We start from the raw sequence: 20,423 nt of genomic DNA on the forward strand, positions 1-20,423 counted from the left end.
ACCGTGCCGGTGTTCCAAAATAGGATGACTAGCTCTGTTCGTTATAGCTTGCAGCACTTAGATGTCTGGCTTGTTGTGTCTTTGTCTATTTTTTATGATCCTGTTTGAGAACAGAGATTGTAGAGTACACACAGTGTGTGCTCTTCACTTGAAATCCAAAGACATATAGACTGCTAACGTTCAAACATTCAGAATAACAATCTAGAATAGTAAGTAAGACGAGACTCGGAACATTGTCTAAGCTGAGTTCATTAGCTGTATCATTAGTGTTTGTCTGTTTGTCCACCTTTAAAGACCATTGGGTGGAAGTTCCGGTGACTGTAATAAATAAAACGTTCCGAATGCTTACCATTCTTGTTTTTTGTAACTGTGTTCTCTACAGTATGTGGTCAGAATGCAATGATTGCTCGCAGGTCACTCGGTGGCGAGTGCCGAGGATATGTTCTTCACGGTCCGACACATCGCTAAGACATTACCAGCGGGCGATTGCCCCTGAAAACCCGGACATTTCGTTTTAAAGATTGTTATTCTCGTTCTTGGGCGATTTGAATATAAATGCGCACATGAAAGCAACTTGACAATGTCTATAACAACATCACATCAACACCAATTCACCAACGGAAACAAGTGATCTCTCTCTCTCTCTCTATTCTTACTTTAATTGACTTGCAAATTTTTGCTTTGCACCTTGTCATGAACATGTATAAACTACAATGTTTCATATAATGCACGTATGTACATAAACTTATCCTGTTTTACTAATTATGTAAGTATTGTAGTAGTAGTAGTAGTAGTTTTTATAGTAGATTTAGTCCCTCTTTAGGGCGAGGGCCAGATGCAAAAAAGTATACCAATGCTTATTCTGTTACCCTCGTAAAATAAAGAATTGTCATTGTCATTGTCATTGTCTCTCTCTCTCTCTCTCTCTCTCTCTCTCTCTCTCTCTCTCTCTCTCTCTCTCTCTCTCTCTCTCTCTCTCTCTCTCTGTTTGGAGATGTATGTTTGTGTGTGTGTGTGTGTGTGTGTGTGTGTGTGTGTGTGTATGTGTGTGTGTGTGTGTGTGTGTGTATTTTTGTCCGTCAGTGTGTGTTTGTGTCTGTGTGCTTGCGGTTGTGTTCATGCTTTGCATGGTGTACGCTTTTCAGATGCCGACGTGTAAAGAGTTCGGGCTTCTGGTAGCCCGTGGACTCATTGTGACAGTCGTGGTGTTTCTACTAGGCTTCTTCGCCTCACGAGCACTGTGGCCGACTTCCTCGCAGAGTGGCGAAGCTGATCCTGTAAGTATACACAAATTGGCATTCTACACACATCACCAGCCTTAGGATGTAGGCTAATCTGCAGTTTGTACACGTACACCGATCACTCGAAGACGCCTTTTACGTAGAAATTGTGAGGTTAACCAACTTTTGGCGTTCCCTTATGCGATGCTGACGTGTACAAAATATGGCATCAGTCGTGTACAAACCACCGTATGACTGGATGATTAGTCTATAACCGTTCTGGCATAGGGCTCATGTAATAAATAGACGAGAATGAGGAATTTGTTTGTAAGATTGTGCTTATTGGATGTTTCTATCACAAACACACACACACACACACACACACACACACACACACACACACACTCACACTCACACACATACACGCACGCACGCACGCACGCACGCATGCACGCATGCACGCACGCACGCACGCACACACACGCGCAACACTCTCTCACACACACACACACACACTCACACACACACACACACACACACACTACAACAGTCCGAGGGTCCTGGTGTTTCACCCCGTTGTGCCCCCCACCTGGATGTGGCCCCCGGGGGTCACTTTCGTCTTTGATAATCCAAACAGGTCCCCGGCGGACGCTTTTGGGAACCACCCATCCCACAAGGATCCCCACCTACTGTGATCCCTTGTATCCCCCTAGGATCCACCGTGAAATGTCTGTGTGTGTGTGTGTGTGTGTGTGTGTGTGTGTGTGTGTGTGTGTGTGCGTGTGCGTGTGTGTATTTGTGTGTGCGTGTATGTGTGAGTATGTGTGCATTGTGTGTTTGTTTGTTTATGTGTGTGTGCATGCTGATATGTGTGCATTTGTGTGTGTGTGTGTGTGTGTGTGTGTGTGTGTGTGTGTGTGTGTGTGTGTGTGTGTGTTATATTTCAAACAACAAAATGTGTCGTTGTGCACACCATTTAATGTATAGAGAGACGGTTGAAGTGGCTCAGGTTGACATTGTAAATAATTAGAAAATAAATTTGAGAAAAAATAAAGAAAAACTGGAATTGATGTACAGTCATACACACGAACACACACAAAACAAAAATGTATTATTACAGGGAAAAAATATAGGCTTGAGTGGGGTTTGAACCGGGGTCCTCTGGGTTGTGGGGTGGGTGTTGTTGCCACTGGGCCAACGGGACATGTGGTTGTGTAACCTTATATTTTCATTCAGCTGTTAAACCAGTGTTTCTAGAATGTTCTAGGACAGGAACTTGTCATTACCCAGATTTCTCTTTCTTCCTGCTTTTTCACTTTTCCTCTGGCTGTCTGAGAGGGAGGAGGTCTCCGGCAATTCTCTGTGCTCCTTGGAGGCATCTGTGAAGAAATTATTTTCTTCCCCATGCGGGCACTAATGTATTTCTTGTTTGAAATCGTAGTGAATTTCATTTCTAACTGTTGGGTGAAATTAACGGACAGAGAAGTTTGGGCTGGATTCTTGGACTTGCACAGGTGGACCCTGATGTATGGGACTTGTGAGTATTTCTTTTCTCCTCAGATAGCCATGTTGTAGAATGAATGGATAGTTGTTTGTGTCATTGTCTTGAAATTATCACATTTCTCGTAGGGTTTGGTGAGATAGAGGTGTAGCATACTTCAATTGAGTTCTCTTGTTTGGAAATACCCTGATTTTAACATTTTGAGTTAGCAAGGTTTAGAGGGAAACATGGAGGTAACAATATTCAAATATGGCTGACTAGGAAGTCAGACCAAGAAGGAAATGACCTTCAGTAAGGAACATGTTCTCAGATGGGGAAATTAAAATCAAATGTTGGAAATTTGATTTATTGTGAACTTGTTTTGATTCATTATCTCCAATGAGGTCACTTGTGACATATTTGAACGGTTGTACCAAATTTTGGATAATTTTTGTTGTGCAACTAGAAAACTTGTAAATATTTCATAAGAATTGGATTGTTTACGGAACTTTATGTTAAGCGGAAGTTGTATTACTGTATGGGGTTTCGGTATAACATATGTTTAGGCACCTGCAGTGCTGTTGCCAAATTGATGTTGAGGGACGGTGGGCCAACCCAGAGCTAGACGTGGGCCAACTCTGAGCGAGACGTGGGCCAACTACACGATTACGGGGGCGTCGCCAGATGGGGTTTGCGCCACCAACCATGGCTCAGATGTTCTGAACTTGACGTGAATGAATACAGACCGTTAAGTAAAACATACCCAGTAGGCAATGGACTCTAAAGACTTAAGTATTTGACAACAGTCCGTATAGTGATCCGAACCAGCCAGTTGGATCATAGAGTTCTAGACCTCACTCCTGAAGACAGAATAGCTACTTAGTACTTTTTGAGCACTGAACTTCGATGTCATTATTTTACTTTTTATTTTTTGAAGATGTGACTATTTACAAGACATTTTTGAACTTTGGTCGGCCTAATTAGATGATGGCGTCATCTTAGGTTGGGGTCAAAATTTTGTTTTGAGTTTTGGATTTTTGGGAATTGTCATATTATTTTTGAGGGCAAATTGTTTTCCTGTGCTCAATGTGAATCAAGAACCATATTTGGGGCTATTTTTAAGGAAGGGTGAAAGACTTCTTCCTGGGTTTTGATCTCATCATCTGAGCATCAATAGGAAACCCCAGCTAGACAGGGGAAAAGTCAACTGTATTGTGTTTTGGTTTTAGTATTAGGCTATTGCCTTTTCCAAACTATCGTTTTGTTTTCTTGTGTTTCAGATCGTCTTTTTTGTATTCTATATTTGTGGAAGGTAACGGTGGTGAATGTGTAGTGACGTCCTATTTGTTTGTCTGAACGTAATAAAATTTGTGTTTATCTTTTAAAACACTGTGTTAGAAGATGCATCCTTTTAGTACTGGGCGAATGACTGAGTGATTGCGTGCGTGCATCGAAATCGACCAATATAAATCCAGTCTATCACTTTAAACAACAAGAATCCCAGGACCAGTGGCTGCGATCGATTGGGATCCCAGTTTTTGGCCCTGACAGAGGTGGTGGGGCAGCGGGGGTCCCACATCAATCAATCAATCAATGAGGCTTATATCGCGCATATTCCGTGGGTACAGTTCTAGGCGCTCTGCAGTGATGCCGTGTGAGATGAAATTTTATACGGCCAGTAATTGCAGCCATTTCGGCGCATATTTACCTTTTACGGCCTATTATTCCAAGTCACACGGGTATAGGTAGACAATTATTAACTGTGCCTAAGCAATTTTTGCCAGGAAAGACCCTTTTGTCAATCGTGGGATCTTTAACGTGCACACCCAATGTAGTGTACACGGGGGGGAGTTCGGACACCGAAGAGAGTCTGCACACAAATTTGACTCTGAAATAAATTTCCGCCGAACCTGGGATCGAACTCACGCTGACAGCGGCCAACTGAATACAAATCCAGCGCGCTAACAACTGAGCTATATCCCCGCCCCACATAGTGAAATACAGATGACAATCTCCCCTTTCACCCAGAAGCACATTAAAGTGATGTGGGGGTGTACGGCGGATGAAATTGGCCTTTTGGGAATGATTTGACAGAACGTTGGTGGACAAATTTAGATTATTGGGGTCATCCCAGGTGCCCTTCCCCCTTGAGGACGCTTTTGTGTCCCAAAGAAAAGATAAGATAAGTAAACTTTAATGTCCAATATCATCAAAATGTGTCTTTTGGCACCACATCGCATTTCTAATAACACAAACACACGATCATAAAGCATTATTGAAGTGGCCAGATAAGGGATACCCGGGAGCCAGTTTGGGTTACCCAAGTGGCCAACGAAGGCCATGAACTCACGTCACCGAACTCACAGTTAAGGGTCAGAACGGGGTGTTACACCAGGACCCCCAACTGAGTTTTTCCATCACAGGTAGCACCGTCTCATTATTTTGTCGACATGATTCTTGTTTTCAGCTGAGGGAGCTAAACGCGAAATACAAAGGCCTCTTTAAGACCCGCACGGAGATTTTCAAGATGAATTGGTGCCTGGCAAATCCAACTCGCTGTCCAAACGGGACGTTCCCTACTGGGCCCGTATGCATGAACTAGAAGTAAGAAACACTGGAAGTAGAGGCCTCTTTTCGAAGTGGGAACTCCCGAAGTCAACTTTCTAACTGTTCACAATGCATGAACTGACTTGAACGCCAAAGTAGTGACAGCGAGAGTATTAAGGTCAAGGTCGGGGAAATTGGGGGAATCCCTACTAATACGCATGCGCACGTTTCTATCAACATTTCAGTCAACGAAAATGGCAAGGCACGTGTGCCGCTCAAAAAGAAAGTAGACACAGAGGGGCGTTCTGCGCCTTTTTCAGATGGTGAAATTGCTGTACTCTTGACAGAAGTGTTTTACGGTTGTGGTACGCGCGGTAGTGTGACACGCGGCAGTGTTATACTCGCGGTAGTGTCGTACTCGCGGTAGTGTGACACGCGGTAGTGTTACACGCGGTAGTGTCGTACTCGCGGTAGTGTGACACGCGGTAGTGACGCTCGCGGTAGTGTCGCATAACCGGAGTCTTTCTTTCTTCGTTCATGGACTTAGACTCCCACGTTCACTCATGTTTTTAGCACGAGTGGATTTTTACGTGTATGACCGTTTTTACCCCGCCATTTAGGCAGCATACGCCGATTTCGGGGGAGCATAACCGGAGTGATCTGGAAAGGTGTCAATCTCTCTCTCTCTCTCTCTCTCTCTCTCTCTCTCTCTCTCTCTCTCTCTCTCTCTCTCTCTCTCTCTCTCTCTCTCTCTCTCACACACACACACACACACACACACACACATACTGATGTCATCTGACTTACTTGGTATCACAAAAGGTGCTGCCTTGCCGGTTTTTGCTGAAAAATAACTCCGAGACAATTAGATTGAATGAATACAATGATACAAGTAACCGGCAAGTCATTAATCCAAGAAGGTGTGGGGACCGACACAAAATAGGCTGGTTGTGGGGTCCGTCACAGAGAAATTAGGTCGAAAGTGGGGTCCGACACAGAAAGTGGGGACCGACACAATGAATTATGGGAACCGTCACGCCTACGTCACAAAAGTGTGGGGGGACCGAACACAGCCAATTTCACTGACTACTTTTGTTGTTTTTATTATTACGGCTGTTTGGATGGCCCTACAATCTTGAAACTTGGGCTGTCTGCTACAGACATGTTGAACTTTTTGCTGGACCAACGACAGTTCCAAGCAGGCATTTTTTGGTAGGATATTTCTTGCCGATGCTACGAATTATGCAGTTTTGCAGTAAAGTGGAAGGCATTCTACCTAATAACGGCTAAAATATCAAAAACCTTCAATCCAACAGCACCTAGGCATGTAGTGTAAACACTCACAGATCTAACAAGACCATTCTCAGAGAGCAACATTGCGTAATACTACCATAAATGGATGTTTTGGGTGACAGTACCTCGATCTTGTCCGCGAATTTTGGCGTGTGGGAACCGAGTGGGAACCGAACACAAAGGGTCAGGGCACCGAACACAAAGCGTAGGGGAACCGTCACAGTGTCACCGGTGTGATATACGGTGTAGTGAAAAGAAGATAAGTTCAGCGAATTTCATATTATTTGAGAAAATGTGTGTCCGAATTTTTAAAACAGAAAAATTGTTGTACTTAGGTGTTTGTAAATTACGTTTGTCCTCGTTAATTGTGAAGAGGATGTATGTTTATATAAAGTTCAAAGTCAAGATTGGATTTTTGTAGCCTACGTGCGTGTGTGCATGTGTATTAGACATAATACATAGACATAGAACACTTTATTATCTCAATTACGATAAACTCGGGTGTGGTGAATCACAATAAACAGCATAAAACGTAAGAACATGAATAAAATATCAAGGCGCAAATATAGTCAGCTCATCATAGTGTGGGGAGTGGGTACACACACACACACACACACACACACACACACTGACACACACACACACACACACACCGTCGAACACACACATAACGTCGAACACACACACACACACACACACACACACACACACCGTCGAACACACACACACCGTCGAACACACACATAACATCGAAAACACACACACACACACACACACACGCACAAACACACACACAAACACGCACACACAAACACACACACAAACACACACACACACACACACACACACACACACACACACAACTCGGCACGCGCGAACACGCAAACAAACGTATGAAGGAACAGACGCACAATTATACCCGCACGCAAGCACACATAGGCAGACAGGCACTCGCACAAATACATACACACACACACACACACACACACACACACACACACACACACACACACACACACACACACACACACACACCGTCGAACACACCCACACCGTCGAACACACACATAACATCGAAAACACACACACACACACACACACACACAAACACACAAACACACACAAACACACACACACAAACACACACAAACACACACACACACACACACACACACACACGCGCGGCTCGCGCGAACACGCAAACAAACGTATGAAGGAACAGACGCACAATTATACCCGCACGCACGCACACATAGGCAGACAGGCACTCGCACAAATACACACACACACACACACACACACACACACACACACACACACACACACACACACACACACACACACACACACAGATAAAGCAATGACAAAAAAATAGCAGAAACTTACACTTCAACACTCCAACACACACACACACACACACACACACACACACACACACACGCACACAAACACACGCACGCACGCACGCACACAAACACACACACACACACACTCACACACACTCACACATGCACACAACGACGCCCATTTTCATAGAAACACAGTAACCCCCTCGTATAAGCGGGAATGAAAGAGTGGTGGCCAATGACCCAGAACAAACAATTAAAGTCAAAGCTGGCAACTCAGGTTTGTATTCAGGGAAATTTGCACGAAATGCATGCAGAAGATACGACTTTTCCCTCTATTTTCTCTCTTTGGGAGCGTCAGCTCGGTTTGACATGAAAAACTGAAGAAAAGCCCTGCCTTTTTGCACTGAGAAACTGTGGAAGTAGCGTGTTTACTACTGGGTCTGGCTGTAGTACATTTACCCTCATTTACTTCCTCGTTAGCTTCCAAAGTAAACTCTTTTTTCGTCCCATGCATGCGAAAGTGAGGATGTACTTCCGATGTCACTCAAAACTTTAGAAGTAGTCGCAAAATACCCTGAGTTACTTCCTCGCTTTGCTTCGAGGTAAACCCTTTTTCCGGCCCATGCATACGAAAGTGAGGCAAGTACTTCCGATGTCACTCAAAACTTCGGGAGTTGTCGCGAATTTCCCCCATAAGCATACGGGCCCTGAAGGCTACGAGGCGGAGTTGGTCAGAAACTATAGCAAAGTTTACGACGCTGACCAGAATAAGACGGACGATTGGTATCGTTGTACAACATTTCGTACGACATTAAAACCCAAAAACCAACCAACCACGCTTTTTGCTGAGATAAAGGGCGATAACGATCGCTGTTGTCAGACGTAAGTTAATGTCCCTGTCTGTCTGTCTGTCAGTCTGTCTATTAGGCTACTAGGATATCGGTGGTGTCGTTTCGTTAAACTTACACATTGTTCTAACTACCTGCTTTCCTTTATTTGGTGTTTAACGTCGTTTTCAACCACGAAGGTTATATCGCGACGGCTAACTACCTGATCTTTTCATTTTTACAAAGAAAAAACATAGAACAACATTTTGTAAAAATGATCTCATCGCAATCGTTTTTTATTCTAAAGATAGTCGTCACTAAATGTGTACTTTTTTTCCTATCATTCATCTGTAAGTTGCCCCCCTTGATTTTCATTTTTCAAAATTTCTGAGAAAAAAAATGTCCACCTCTAATCAATGCTATAGAGAAAACTAGGAAGACGCAGAGTGCAGACATCTTAATTCCGTCTTTTGATTACTTTTTGAAGGATACCACCATGCAATTTATTTCTGTTAAAACCCTCGCCGTCGATCCAAATATTGTTAGTACGTTCCCATTACCTTAATGTTTGTCGAAACGACGCAAGACAAAAGTGAATCTCATATTAAAACGCATACAAAAGAATACTTTCCGTCAATTGTGTCATTTGAATTTGATAGCTCTGCTTGCTAGTGTACTAAACAAACTACATGCTTGCAGATGTCTTCTTTTGATGGCATTTCGAAGAGCATTTACACGCTTTGTGCTGAAAAAAGTATCTTTTAGTCTATTTTTACTTTTCCCAACGTTTAACTCAAGGCAGTAGTTATTGTGCTTCGATTTGTTTATCCAGGGATACTTGTTAATCTATAACACTTGCTTTGTACTATTAATGATCATTTCAAAGCTGTCCATCTTTCTATATTTTGACGATTAATTACGACGATCGCAATGTTATTGATACACTCCCCCGACCTCCTCTGATACGCTCCCCTTATAAGCGATTTCTTTCTTTAGTACGGTCCCCCGACAGTTTACCTTCAGTGCAGTTGTCGGCTTGGTTAACTCTCTAAGAGAAGGGTATTTCGTATCGAACTTTACCACAAACACACGTACTAACAATATTTGGGATCGTCGGCGTGAAAACGTTGCTTCAAAATTGTATATGGAAGTTAAGTCGAAGTTTAACTGGAGTTACCTCATACGTTGTGGTTGGAATAATTACATGAGATGAGACGTATCCCATAAACCCTCAGTTTCAACACTGTGAATGCTTGACAAACAAAAACACTGTTCAACCTAATTAAAACTTAACCAGGGAGGGACGGGTTGGGCATGTAATTATTCCAACCACAACGTATGAGGTAACTCCAGTTAAACTTCGACTTAAGGTAAGTCTCGTCCAACTTCCATTTACCTCATACGGTTGTGGATTGGATAATAATTCCATGAGATTTCAAAGTCTTGTCAAGCATGAACTGGATAAACACTCCCAGAACAATCTTTAATTAAGATTGATGCCTTTACTGCCCTAGGCTGTAATAGGCAACTTTGTCTGAGGCGCTCTCCTCAGATTCATGCAACCAACTGTACATGTACAATTTCTTGATGTTGAAAAAACACAAGTCCCTCCATTAAAGGCAACTTCAGTATCAGTCCACAAGAGGACGCTGTCATGCAGGAGACGATTTCTTGGGCCATGAACCAGTACATGCTAATGTATTGTCTCTCAACTCAAACATGACTATAGAGCGTGAAGAAGTCATTTCAATTTTAGTTTGTCTCTGATATTAAACAAAAATAGGATAGCTTAACCTTCTTTGGTCTTTCAAGCAGAAAAGATCGCTCAAAGTTATTGAGCGCGTGGGGCGGGGATATAGCTCAGTCGGTAGCGCGCTGGATTTGTATCCAGTTGGCCGCTGTCAGCGTGAGTTCGTCCCCACGTTCGGCGAGAGATTTATTTCTCAGAGTCAACTTTGTGTGCAGACTCTCCTCGGTGTCCGAACACCCCCGTGTGTACACGCAAGCACAAGACCAAGTGCGCACGAAAGAGATCCTGTAATCCATGTCAGAGTTCGGTGGGTTATAGAAACACGAAAATACCCAGCATGCTTCCCCCGAAAGCGGCGTATGGCTGCCTAAATGGCGGGGTAAAAACGGTCATACACGTAAAATTCCACTCGTGCAAAAAACACGTAGTGTACGTGGGAGTTTCAGCCCACGAACGCAGAAGAAGAAGAAGAAGATTGAGCGCGTCATACACAGGAGTGGAAACAAAGTAGAAATTGATTGTCAATGAATATTTGAGAACACTTTGAATTTACAAGAAGTGGACCCCACCTTACAGGAACCTTGTAATTAAAATGCAAATACATTCCTTTATGACATCGGAATAATAAATAATCTTAGAAGTGAAGATTGAATTTTAAACATTTTCAATTTGATAAGTTAAAATTTAAAGTATTCCACACAAAAAAAGGCAAATGTTTCGTCATCTGGCATGTAATTTGGTTTTTCTCACAAAAAATCTGCATGGGGTTTAACAACAACAATATGCAGAGGTGATAAACTCATTCTTTCACCTGTGAGACAGAACATTTCGATTCAGTCTCGTAAATGTGTTCCTCTAGATGTCTTCACCGAAGTGATCATGTTCATTTTCTGTTGCGACGATAGCCAATATTGGCTCCTGCAACGTACCAATACCAGATCCAGATCCAGTATGAACCATGTACATTGTAATGTTTTGAAAATGTTTCAATCTGCATTTCAGGTTGAAAAGCTTTGAAGGAAACTAATTTACATTCATCTGTTCCAGCGTATTATCCTTGTTTCATATCAATTTTGTTCTGATCACTTGTGTGATGACTTAAATACATTTGAGGCACATTTGACTGCACAGAAATTAACAGTTGATCTCATGATGAAGTATAATTGAATATAGTATGTGGTAATTCACACACACGTACACAGGGAAAAAACCCATTAATTGTCATATCTTTAATCCAATACATCTCCGTTATAAAAGTGACACTTTAGCTATCCGTGTTTGTCACAATGAGACACTGTAAGTACCGGCACGGTTGGCCTTGTGGTAAGGCGTCCGCTCCGTGATCGGGAGGTCGTGGGTTCGAACTCCGGCCGGGTCATACCTAAGACTTTAAAAATTGGCAATCTAATGGCTGCTCCTCCAGAGATAGAATGTTGAAGCGTGGGATGGGGGGGGAGGGGGGGTTGGGGGAAGGTGAAAAACAGATGCTATTCTCCCCTTTCACCCAGAAGCACACTTAAGTTATGTGGGGGTATTGGACGGATGTTAAGCAGTAGGCCCTGTGATGGGGGATGATTTGACCGTGCGTTTGGGGAACAAATACAGATTGTGGGGGTCATCCAAGGTGGCCTTGCCGCCCCCCCCCCCCACCACACACACACTCCACCCCCAGACTAGGGATACCAAATGGTCCCCCGGGGGCTACTCATATGTAACGGTTAGAACGGTGTTACACCGGTACCCAAACTGTGTCTTTTCATCACAGGTAGCACCGTATCTTTATTTCATTCAAATTGTTCGTGTTTTCAGCTGAACGCAAACTACAAAGGCCTCTTTAAGACCCGCACGGAGATTTTTAAGATGAACTGGTGCCTGGCAAATCCAGATCGCTGTCAAGACGGGACGTTCCCTACAGAAGGTCATGAGGCGGAGTTCGTCAGAAGCAATAGCAAAGACTACGACGCTGACCAGAATAAGACGGACGAATGGTATCGTTGTACAACATTTCGTACGCTTATTGCTGAGATAAAGGGCGATAACGATCGCTGTTGTCAGACGTAAGTTAATGTCCCTGTCTGTCTGTCAGTCAGTCTGTCTATTAGGCTACAAGGATATCGGTGGTGTCGTTTCCTGAACCTTACACGTTGTTTTGACTACATGATCTTTTCATTTTTACAAAGAAAACACTTTCAACAACAATTTGTAAAAATGGTCTCATAACAATCGTGTTTTATTCCAAAGATATTCGTCACTGAATGTGTACTTGTTTCCCTATCATTCATCTGTAAGTTGCCCCCCTTGATTTTCATTTTTCAACATTTCTGAGAAAAAAAATGTCCACCTCTAATCAATGCTATAGAGAAAACTAGGAAGACGCAGAGTGCAGACATCTTAATTCCTTCTTTTGAATACTTTTTGAAGGATACCAGCATGCAATTTATTTCTTTTAAAACCCTCGCCGAATATTGTTAGTACGCTCCGCTTCTATATCTATATACGACTTGTGTCTGTGTGTCTGTGTGTCTGTGTCTTCGCGATGCACGGCCAAAGTTCTCGATGGATCTGCTTCAAATTTGGTGGGCTTATTCACAGAGACCCCGGACACAACCTGATCGATGAGATATTTCAACACGTGCTCTCAGCGCGCAGCGCTGAACCGAATTTGGTTCCACCTCAGCTACCCGGGCCCCCATACCGACACACCAAAGCCGCTACACCACATCACAACGCCAAAGTTCTCGGTGGATCTTTTTCAAATTTGGACACCGTATTCAGCTACACCCCGGACACAATATCATCGATGAGATATTTCAACACGTGCTCTCAGCGCGCAGCGCTGAACCAATTTTGGGTTTTCTGTTCATTTCACCATTCCCAGTAACTCTTCCTTATCTTCTCCATGTTTTCAGCGTTTACCTCCCTTCCTTCGTATGGTGCACTATAGTATGAGGGGGCATCTTCGGATATTCCCGGCGTTCTGTTACTATTTTTAGAAGGTCACCGCAGTGTCCAGAACGTAAATTGGACCCGTAAATTATCCTCACTGTAAAAGTGCAAAGGTCGAATCAATTTATAGCCACGCGAAAAATACACTGTCATCTATCTCTCTATATATACGGCTTCTCTGTGTTTGTGTGTGTGTGTGTGTGTGTGTGTGTCTCTCTCTCTATGTGGGCAACACCTGTGGATTGTTCAGTTCTGTTTGTGATGTGGTCTGGCGGCTTTTGTGTATTTGTATGTACTGGCCTTCCTTTGAGAAGCCATAACAGTTCAAAAGGGCTTAGAGATAAGCTCTAAATTGCTCAATCCTGTTTGAGTGGAGTTCGCCTCCAAAGGTGATTAACACGGTTACATTCGTCGACAAGGATGGGACTCGATATGGTCAGGAATGGCATTATGGCCACTGAATCATTTTCGTGCTGTTCCCATTCCACGAATCTGGGAGGGACCTAAGCTTGGCGGGTCCATTGTTCGGACCCGGCAAAGCCGGCGTACGGCTCTAAGTATTTCATCCCGGCGAAGCCGGCTACCCGGCGAAGCGGGTATTCCTCTAGTAACTTAATATTTGTCGAAATATTCAACATGTATGACCTGTGTGTTTGTGCATGTGTGCGAGTGGTGTGTGTGTGTGTGTGTGTGTGTGTGTGTGTGTGTGTGTGTGTGTGTGTGTGTGTGTATCTGTATGTGTATGTGTTTATGGTGGGATAGCTCGACTCCCGCGCGAAATTTAGGGCTTTACTTGGACACATAATTTTAATTCGACGTCCAAATAAAACACGTCTTCAAAATCACAAAATCACAAAAGCAAAAAGTATAGTGGAACTCTGCTTTAGACACCTAGTCTTTTCATGCTCAAAAAAAAGAAAAAAAAACCCTTCCCCTACCCTACTGGTTTTGTAAAGAAAATCTGGCCTGAAGTCTTTTCATGCGCAAAAAAAATTTAAAAAAAAAAAATCTAAGCTTTCTGTCTGTGGCGGTTTGTAATTTGAATAACGACATCCAATAAAGTCTACCAATTACCTAATTCCTTTCTAAGCTCTCTGTCTCTGACGGATACATATGAATAACGACATCCAATAAAGTCTACCAACAGCTGCGAAAACTTTTAAGAAACTTGAAACTCATCAAAAGGAATGAGTTGCACCTTGGGTCATTTCGGTCCTGAATTTCCCGACCTGAGCCAGGCAAAGCAGGAAAACAATACAACGTAATTCCTTTCTAAGCTTTCTGTCTCTGACGGCTTGCCTTTGAATAACGACATCCAATAAAGTCTACCAACTATCAGCTGCGGAGACATTTGTCTCGAAAAAATACGCCGAGAGGCGTTAAAGTTCCCCTTGGTTTGTCCCTGTCAAAAAAAAAAAAAAATTGGGATTACTGGTAGCTTTTTTGTACTACCACGCATATGTAACGCTATTTTGATAAAGTTGATAGTATTTACAGCTTTCCGGTCATATGTCCGGCTATCACTCACTTTTAGGTGGCAGATGTCCAGATATAACACGTGTTTCAGAATCTCTATTTTTGGGTGTGTAACTTTCAATAATGAGTGGGTTTTTTTTTAAATCTCAAAAAGTATTCTTAAAGTCTAACACATGTTTACACTCGCACTCCGTGTCTGTAGCTTTAGAAATAAACAAGTCCAGATATAACACATTTTACTTTGCGGCAAATGTCCAGATATCCCCCCCTCAGACATGTATGTGTGTGTGCGTGTGTGTATTTGTGTGTGTGTGTGTATGTTTATGTGTGTCTGTGTGTGCGAGTGTGTGTGTGTGTGCGTGTGTGTGTGTGTGTGTGTGTGTGTGAGTGTATGTGTGCGTGTGTGTGTGTTTGTGTGTGTATGTGTGCGCGCGCGTGTGTGTGTGTGCGTGTGTGTGTGTGTGTGTGTGTGTGTGTGTGTGTGTGTGTGTGTGTGTGTTACTAACTATAGTTATTTGTCGGAAGACATTCAACATGACCAAGAATATGTTCACATTCCTACTGCAGTGTCCATTAATCATTTGTCGTATTGTTGAACAGACAGTATTCATTTTCTATTGCCAATGGAAATGATGGAATCCTGGGGCCGAACGGAGGTAATTACATCTTCCCGTCGTATAACTTGACTTACCAGTACGTCTACATCGGTGAATGTTACGGGTAAGTAATGCAGATGAGATGGAACTCAACACTAAATGAGTCCGTTTCCCAAAGACGTCATAAGCATTTATTCATGTTTACCAGTCATGAACAAACCCAACAATAACACTGAACAACAACAACAAAACGTTACAATAATCAATATACAGGTTATCTGGACTGTTGCAGAGTAAAAACATACATATGGTAATATTCACGGTACATCACACAATGCTCACTTGCTGTATTTGTGAAGCTTAGTAGTCTGTGCTCGTAGGTTATAATTATGCGCTATGACCGGAAAACGCAACATTCTGACGCCATCATGGATGACATAATGCCCCATAAAACGCAAACAAAGTTTAGCTCTAGGACTCGTATTACTTTATCGTTATTTTTTAAGGAGTGTCATTTCCAAAACTAAATAAGTCTCGTTATTTAATTGAATGTAAAACGGTGAAAACAAATTAGATGAATGGCAACCAGGTAGAAAATAAGACCACCTGGAGATACCCACGGGTACCCCACATTCCTTCAGTTTTCTACAATCGCCACGTTAGAACCAAAGTTTAGATGTCAAATTCTAATGCAACAAAACGTGCGGGTCAGAACGATCGATCAGGCTGTTCTCGTGGTCTACTTTTGTAATTTATATACCGAGCAACAAAAGAAACGCGAAAAAATTCGTCATTGTTTCAGTGATTGACAAAATCTCAAACAATTATAGAGTTAGAATTAATAAACCACAAAAGCTTGATGAAGGCATGTTTGACCTTGCTTTTGTGTGATTATTTTGATGCTGTGACTGTTTTAACACACGGGACAAGCAGGTTTAACGTTAAACACATAATGCGCGCTCGCAGCACGTGCAAGTGGAGCAGGATAAATCTGATGTGTGAGATGTGTTCACTAATGCATTAGCAACCAAAAGAGACCATGGCACGCTTGCTGCCAGTCTCACTTTTGAAACAGCCAGGATGCCAAGATTGACACCACCAAAATGCCATGTCGATTTAAAGCTGGGGATGATCTAGAAGCGCTGGCATGTGCTTTAAACGTGCACATGTCAACAGTCTATCACCTTCAGCAATGTTCTGTTGACATTGGAAGCACTGCAGTTATGCAACGCGGTGGATTTTTCGCATTATCCCAATAAGACAAGATCGCAATTTCCTGCCACAACGTCTTCGAGATCGATTCAATACAGCTACAGACACTACCAGGAACATCATTGGAAGCCACCAGTATCCGATCAGTGGCCAGTGAGCGCGATGAAGACTGACTGAGTGAGCCCTCCAAAACTTCGTTAACGTAAAACCTGCTTGTCCCGTGTGTTGAAACAGTCGCAGCATCAAAATAATCACACGACAGCTATGTCAAACATGCCTTCATCAAACGTTTGTGGTTTGATAATCCTAACTCTATAATTGTTCGAGATTTTGTCAATCAAACATTGCAGAATTGATTCGCGTTTCTTTTGTTGCTCGTTACAATCTTACGGCGGCCAACTGGCTGTTACACGTGGAGTTACATAATTATAGATTTGATGAAGAGCATACACGTATCAGAGACTGTAGAGTACACAGACTGTGTACTCTATAGTCTCTGCACGTATTCCAAACACTTTACCTTGTTCAGGGGCAGCGATGGAGCGTGTGGCATCAACCAGGTGGGTGGACAGTGCTGTCAGAAGAAACGACCGGTCACCCTGTTAACCCAGGATAAAGGAACACTATCCTACGCCTTCTTACCCTTCGACGTGAATTCTACCTGCTCCTGCCAAAACATTTGCTAGTGATTTTGAATTGGAGGGAAACGGAGCTGCAACGCACAGCAACAACAGCAGTAACTCAGTGCACAAGCAAACGGCGAACGCATAATTAACACAAACTTCAAAGTTAAGCAACCTTTTTTTACATTAATTTTAGTAAAGTTTTGGACTAAATGTTTTAAGGGGAGACAGGGTAGGTAAACACTTTTAAGTTTTTCTTTTTGAAACAGTTTGCTGCTTGTTTGATTTTTGCAAGCAGAATACAGTGTAACTTAATTAAGGGAAACCATTTTAAATTTTGAGTGAAAAGCAAATTGTTTGGGTTTTATTCACCAAAAACTGTAAAAAACATCATAAAATGTGCTTATTTTTAAAATGTTGCAGTTTGTGAACCAGTGCATGTTTTTAACCAATTTTTCTTCTTTGCAGCGATATGTGTGTGTTTAATAATTCTGTGTATCGAAAAGCATTTCTAAGCAATATATTATTTTAATTTAGCATTTTCAGTTACCAGTCCAGTCCTGATAAGAAAATATACATGAGATCCTAACTGTCAGACTCATAAAAACCCAACCAATGCACTGAACTCTTATTCCATACACAAAACTGACGCTTTACAAATCATAAACAACATAAACAAAAATAAAACAAATCCATCAAGCCATTCAAAAGTTGCAACATTTTAATTACAGATTTTTGTCTGAAAATTACATTCAGAGAAAACAGCATTTGAAAGATTCCAACCAGTACCTCAATAAACTAGTAGCACAGTGCAGCCCGAATTGATATGTTTTTATAAGAATAACCACTTTACTATGATGGGGAAATGATTTGACAATCAAATTATCCGGACTTTTTTTTAACATCATTTGAAAACGCATCTATGTTAGTGCAGATATGAATCGAAACAAAACTGTCAGACTCATAAAAACACAAGGGATCCACTGAACTCTTATTCCATACACAGAAATCGTGCTTCACAAATCATAAACAACATATACAAAATTGGAACAAATCCATCTAGCCAGGCAAAAGTTGCAACATTTTAATTACCACATTATGTCTCAAATTACACATAGAGAAAACAGCATGTAAAAAAAGTCCCACCAGTACCTCAGTAAACTAGTACCACAGTAAAGGTTGAATTAATGGGGTGTTTTTTTGTAATCAGAATAACACTTTATTTATGGAGGGGAAATGATTTGATAATCAAATTATCTGATTTTTTTTATTTTAAAACAAATCATATGAAAACATTAAAAAAGTCAATAATCTGTGTTTGTGCTGATATGAAAATATGGATCAGAACCAAACTGTCAGACTCATAAAAACCCAACGGATGCACTGATTTCTTATTCCATTGCACAGAAATGATGCTTCACAAATCATCAACAACATTACATGTATACACAAATGGAACAATTTAGCTTTCAAGCCATTTAAAAGTTGCAACATTTTAATTACAGTATTTCTGTGCTCAATCCTTACACTGCAGTAATTTTCTGTAAAGCTGAATGTCCCTTTCCAAGTTCATGTACCAACATGGTCATAAGCGGATTATTTTAAATGCAACTTTACCACCCGAAGAGTTGCAAACACCAGGGGAAGAGTAAACAACTGCAGACTTGAATGGACACTCATATGCACTCCAGATGCAGGGCCTGTGCAAATCCTTGGGCTGATGCATCACCTTCTTTCATAATCGGACTGCTATCAGACAAGCATTCAGTACAGGATACACCTTGCAGCAATAGATTGAGCTGATCAATGTTGACAATAACCCAACACATGTCAGCTGAGTGACTTGCACAGTATCAGTATCTATATCTGCTTGTGATGGGTCAGGAGAAGATGGCAAAGTATTTGTATCTTCTTATGGTTGGTCAGAAGATGGCAAAGCTGATGTTTCTGCTGTGGAAGAGGGTAGTTCCGGTTTAGCAAACTTTCCCATCAGGTCAATCTTTCTCCTCGCTGCCACCACAGGAGGACTGGCTCTCCCCTTGCTCCAACCTAATACATACACAAACACTGATTTAATACTTGATACAACTGTCCATGGTTTTTGTTTGTAATAAGCTGCAAATGTTAAGACTCAAGCAATACATAAACGTCAACAAGTGCTTGTACTTTATTTTGCTAATGACCATGTCACATGGGGTGTACCTCAACTTTTTGGCTAGGCCGGTAAATCAGAAATCCCAATTGGCCCCCAACCACTGAACCAGGCGGGTTTTCTTACAACCACCTCAGCGGCTCGTACCCACATATGTCGGTTGACGAACACACACACACACAAAAGACATTAATTTAACAGTGACTCATACTAATAATGCATAATATTAATAATAATGTGTTTTCTTTTTCTTTTAATAATGCATACATCATTACATGTGGATTCGCACTACTTATTAATACCCAAACACACACAACTTAATGACAAAAAAGTGTATGTTTTAATATATATAATAATAAATAATTGAAAATAAAAGCAGCCACGAAAAAGCAAAAGAAATCAAAGTATTCTCACCCTGTCACACACTAAACCTCACTGAAGGTTATCCCATATATATATAGATACCGGCCCCTATCACACAATTTACATGTCAAGTTTACTATGGGATTTGAGTAACCACACAATCACATACACACACGAACTAATACTGAAACTAGCTGAATTATTTTCTTTCTTTCTTTCTTTCTTTTCATATTTTTCTTTTAAAATTAATTTATTTCATCACACTTGCTATGTATTCGCTTGTTTCTTGTCTGTTTTGTGCGTGTGTGTGTGTTCTGTGTGTATACATTTTCAGATTTCCTAAACCTAGCACTGTTTGCAGGTGATCTTTATGCTTTTGATTCATAAGACTAAGAGTTGCATCCCCAGTCCTTTAGTTTAACTCTTTTTTTCTTTTTCTTTGTGAAGTAAATTGGATCTATTTTTGTTATTCCTTAGTTAATGGAAAAGATCTGACAACAATATTGCTGTCAATGATAGGTTGGTCAGCCATGCTGGTGTAAACCAATCCTTAAGAATTAGAGAACGCTCTCTAGTAGATGCCATTGTT

The 20,423-nt window shown here is 41.7% G+C and overlaps 1 protein-coding gene across 5 annotated transcripts in view; it reads left to right on the forward strand.

The window, feature by feature from the left end:
• Nucleotides 1–20,423, forward strand: part of LOC138962560 (uncharacterized) — a 33,397-nt gene that overhangs the window by 12,529 nt on the left and 445 nt on the right. For 2 of the 5 annotated variants that reach the window (XM_070334416.1, XM_070334415.1), the window contains 4 exons: nucleotides 1,146–1,277; nucleotides 12,276–12,523; nucleotides 15,489–15,608; nucleotides 17,226–20,423. The exon at nucleotides 17,226–20,423 is cut by the window's right edge and continues 445 nt beyond it. In XM_070334416.1, coding sequence (XP_070190517.1) covers nucleotides 1,146–1,277; nucleotides 12,276–12,523; nucleotides 15,489–15,608; nucleotides 17,226–17,382 — 657 coding nt within the window. In that variant the 3' untranslated portion in view covers nucleotides 17,383–20,423. Of the gene's footprint in view, nucleotides 1–1,145; nucleotides 1,278–2,701; nucleotides 2,758–3,266; nucleotides 4,067–5,167; nucleotides 5,601–12,275; nucleotides 12,524–15,488; nucleotides 15,609–17,225 lie in introns of those variants that run through there. The other 3 variants (XR_011454549.1, XR_011454550.1, XR_011454548.1) reach the window with 3 other exon arrangements.

The sequence above is a fragment of the Littorina saxatilis genome, linkage group LG3, assembly GCF_037325665.1.
Source record: "Littorina saxatilis isolate snail1 linkage group LG3, US_GU_Lsax_2.0, whole genome shotgun sequence".
Lineage (NCBI taxonomy): Eukaryota > Metazoa > Mollusca > Gastropoda > Littorinimorpha > Littorinidae > Littorina > Littorina saxatilis.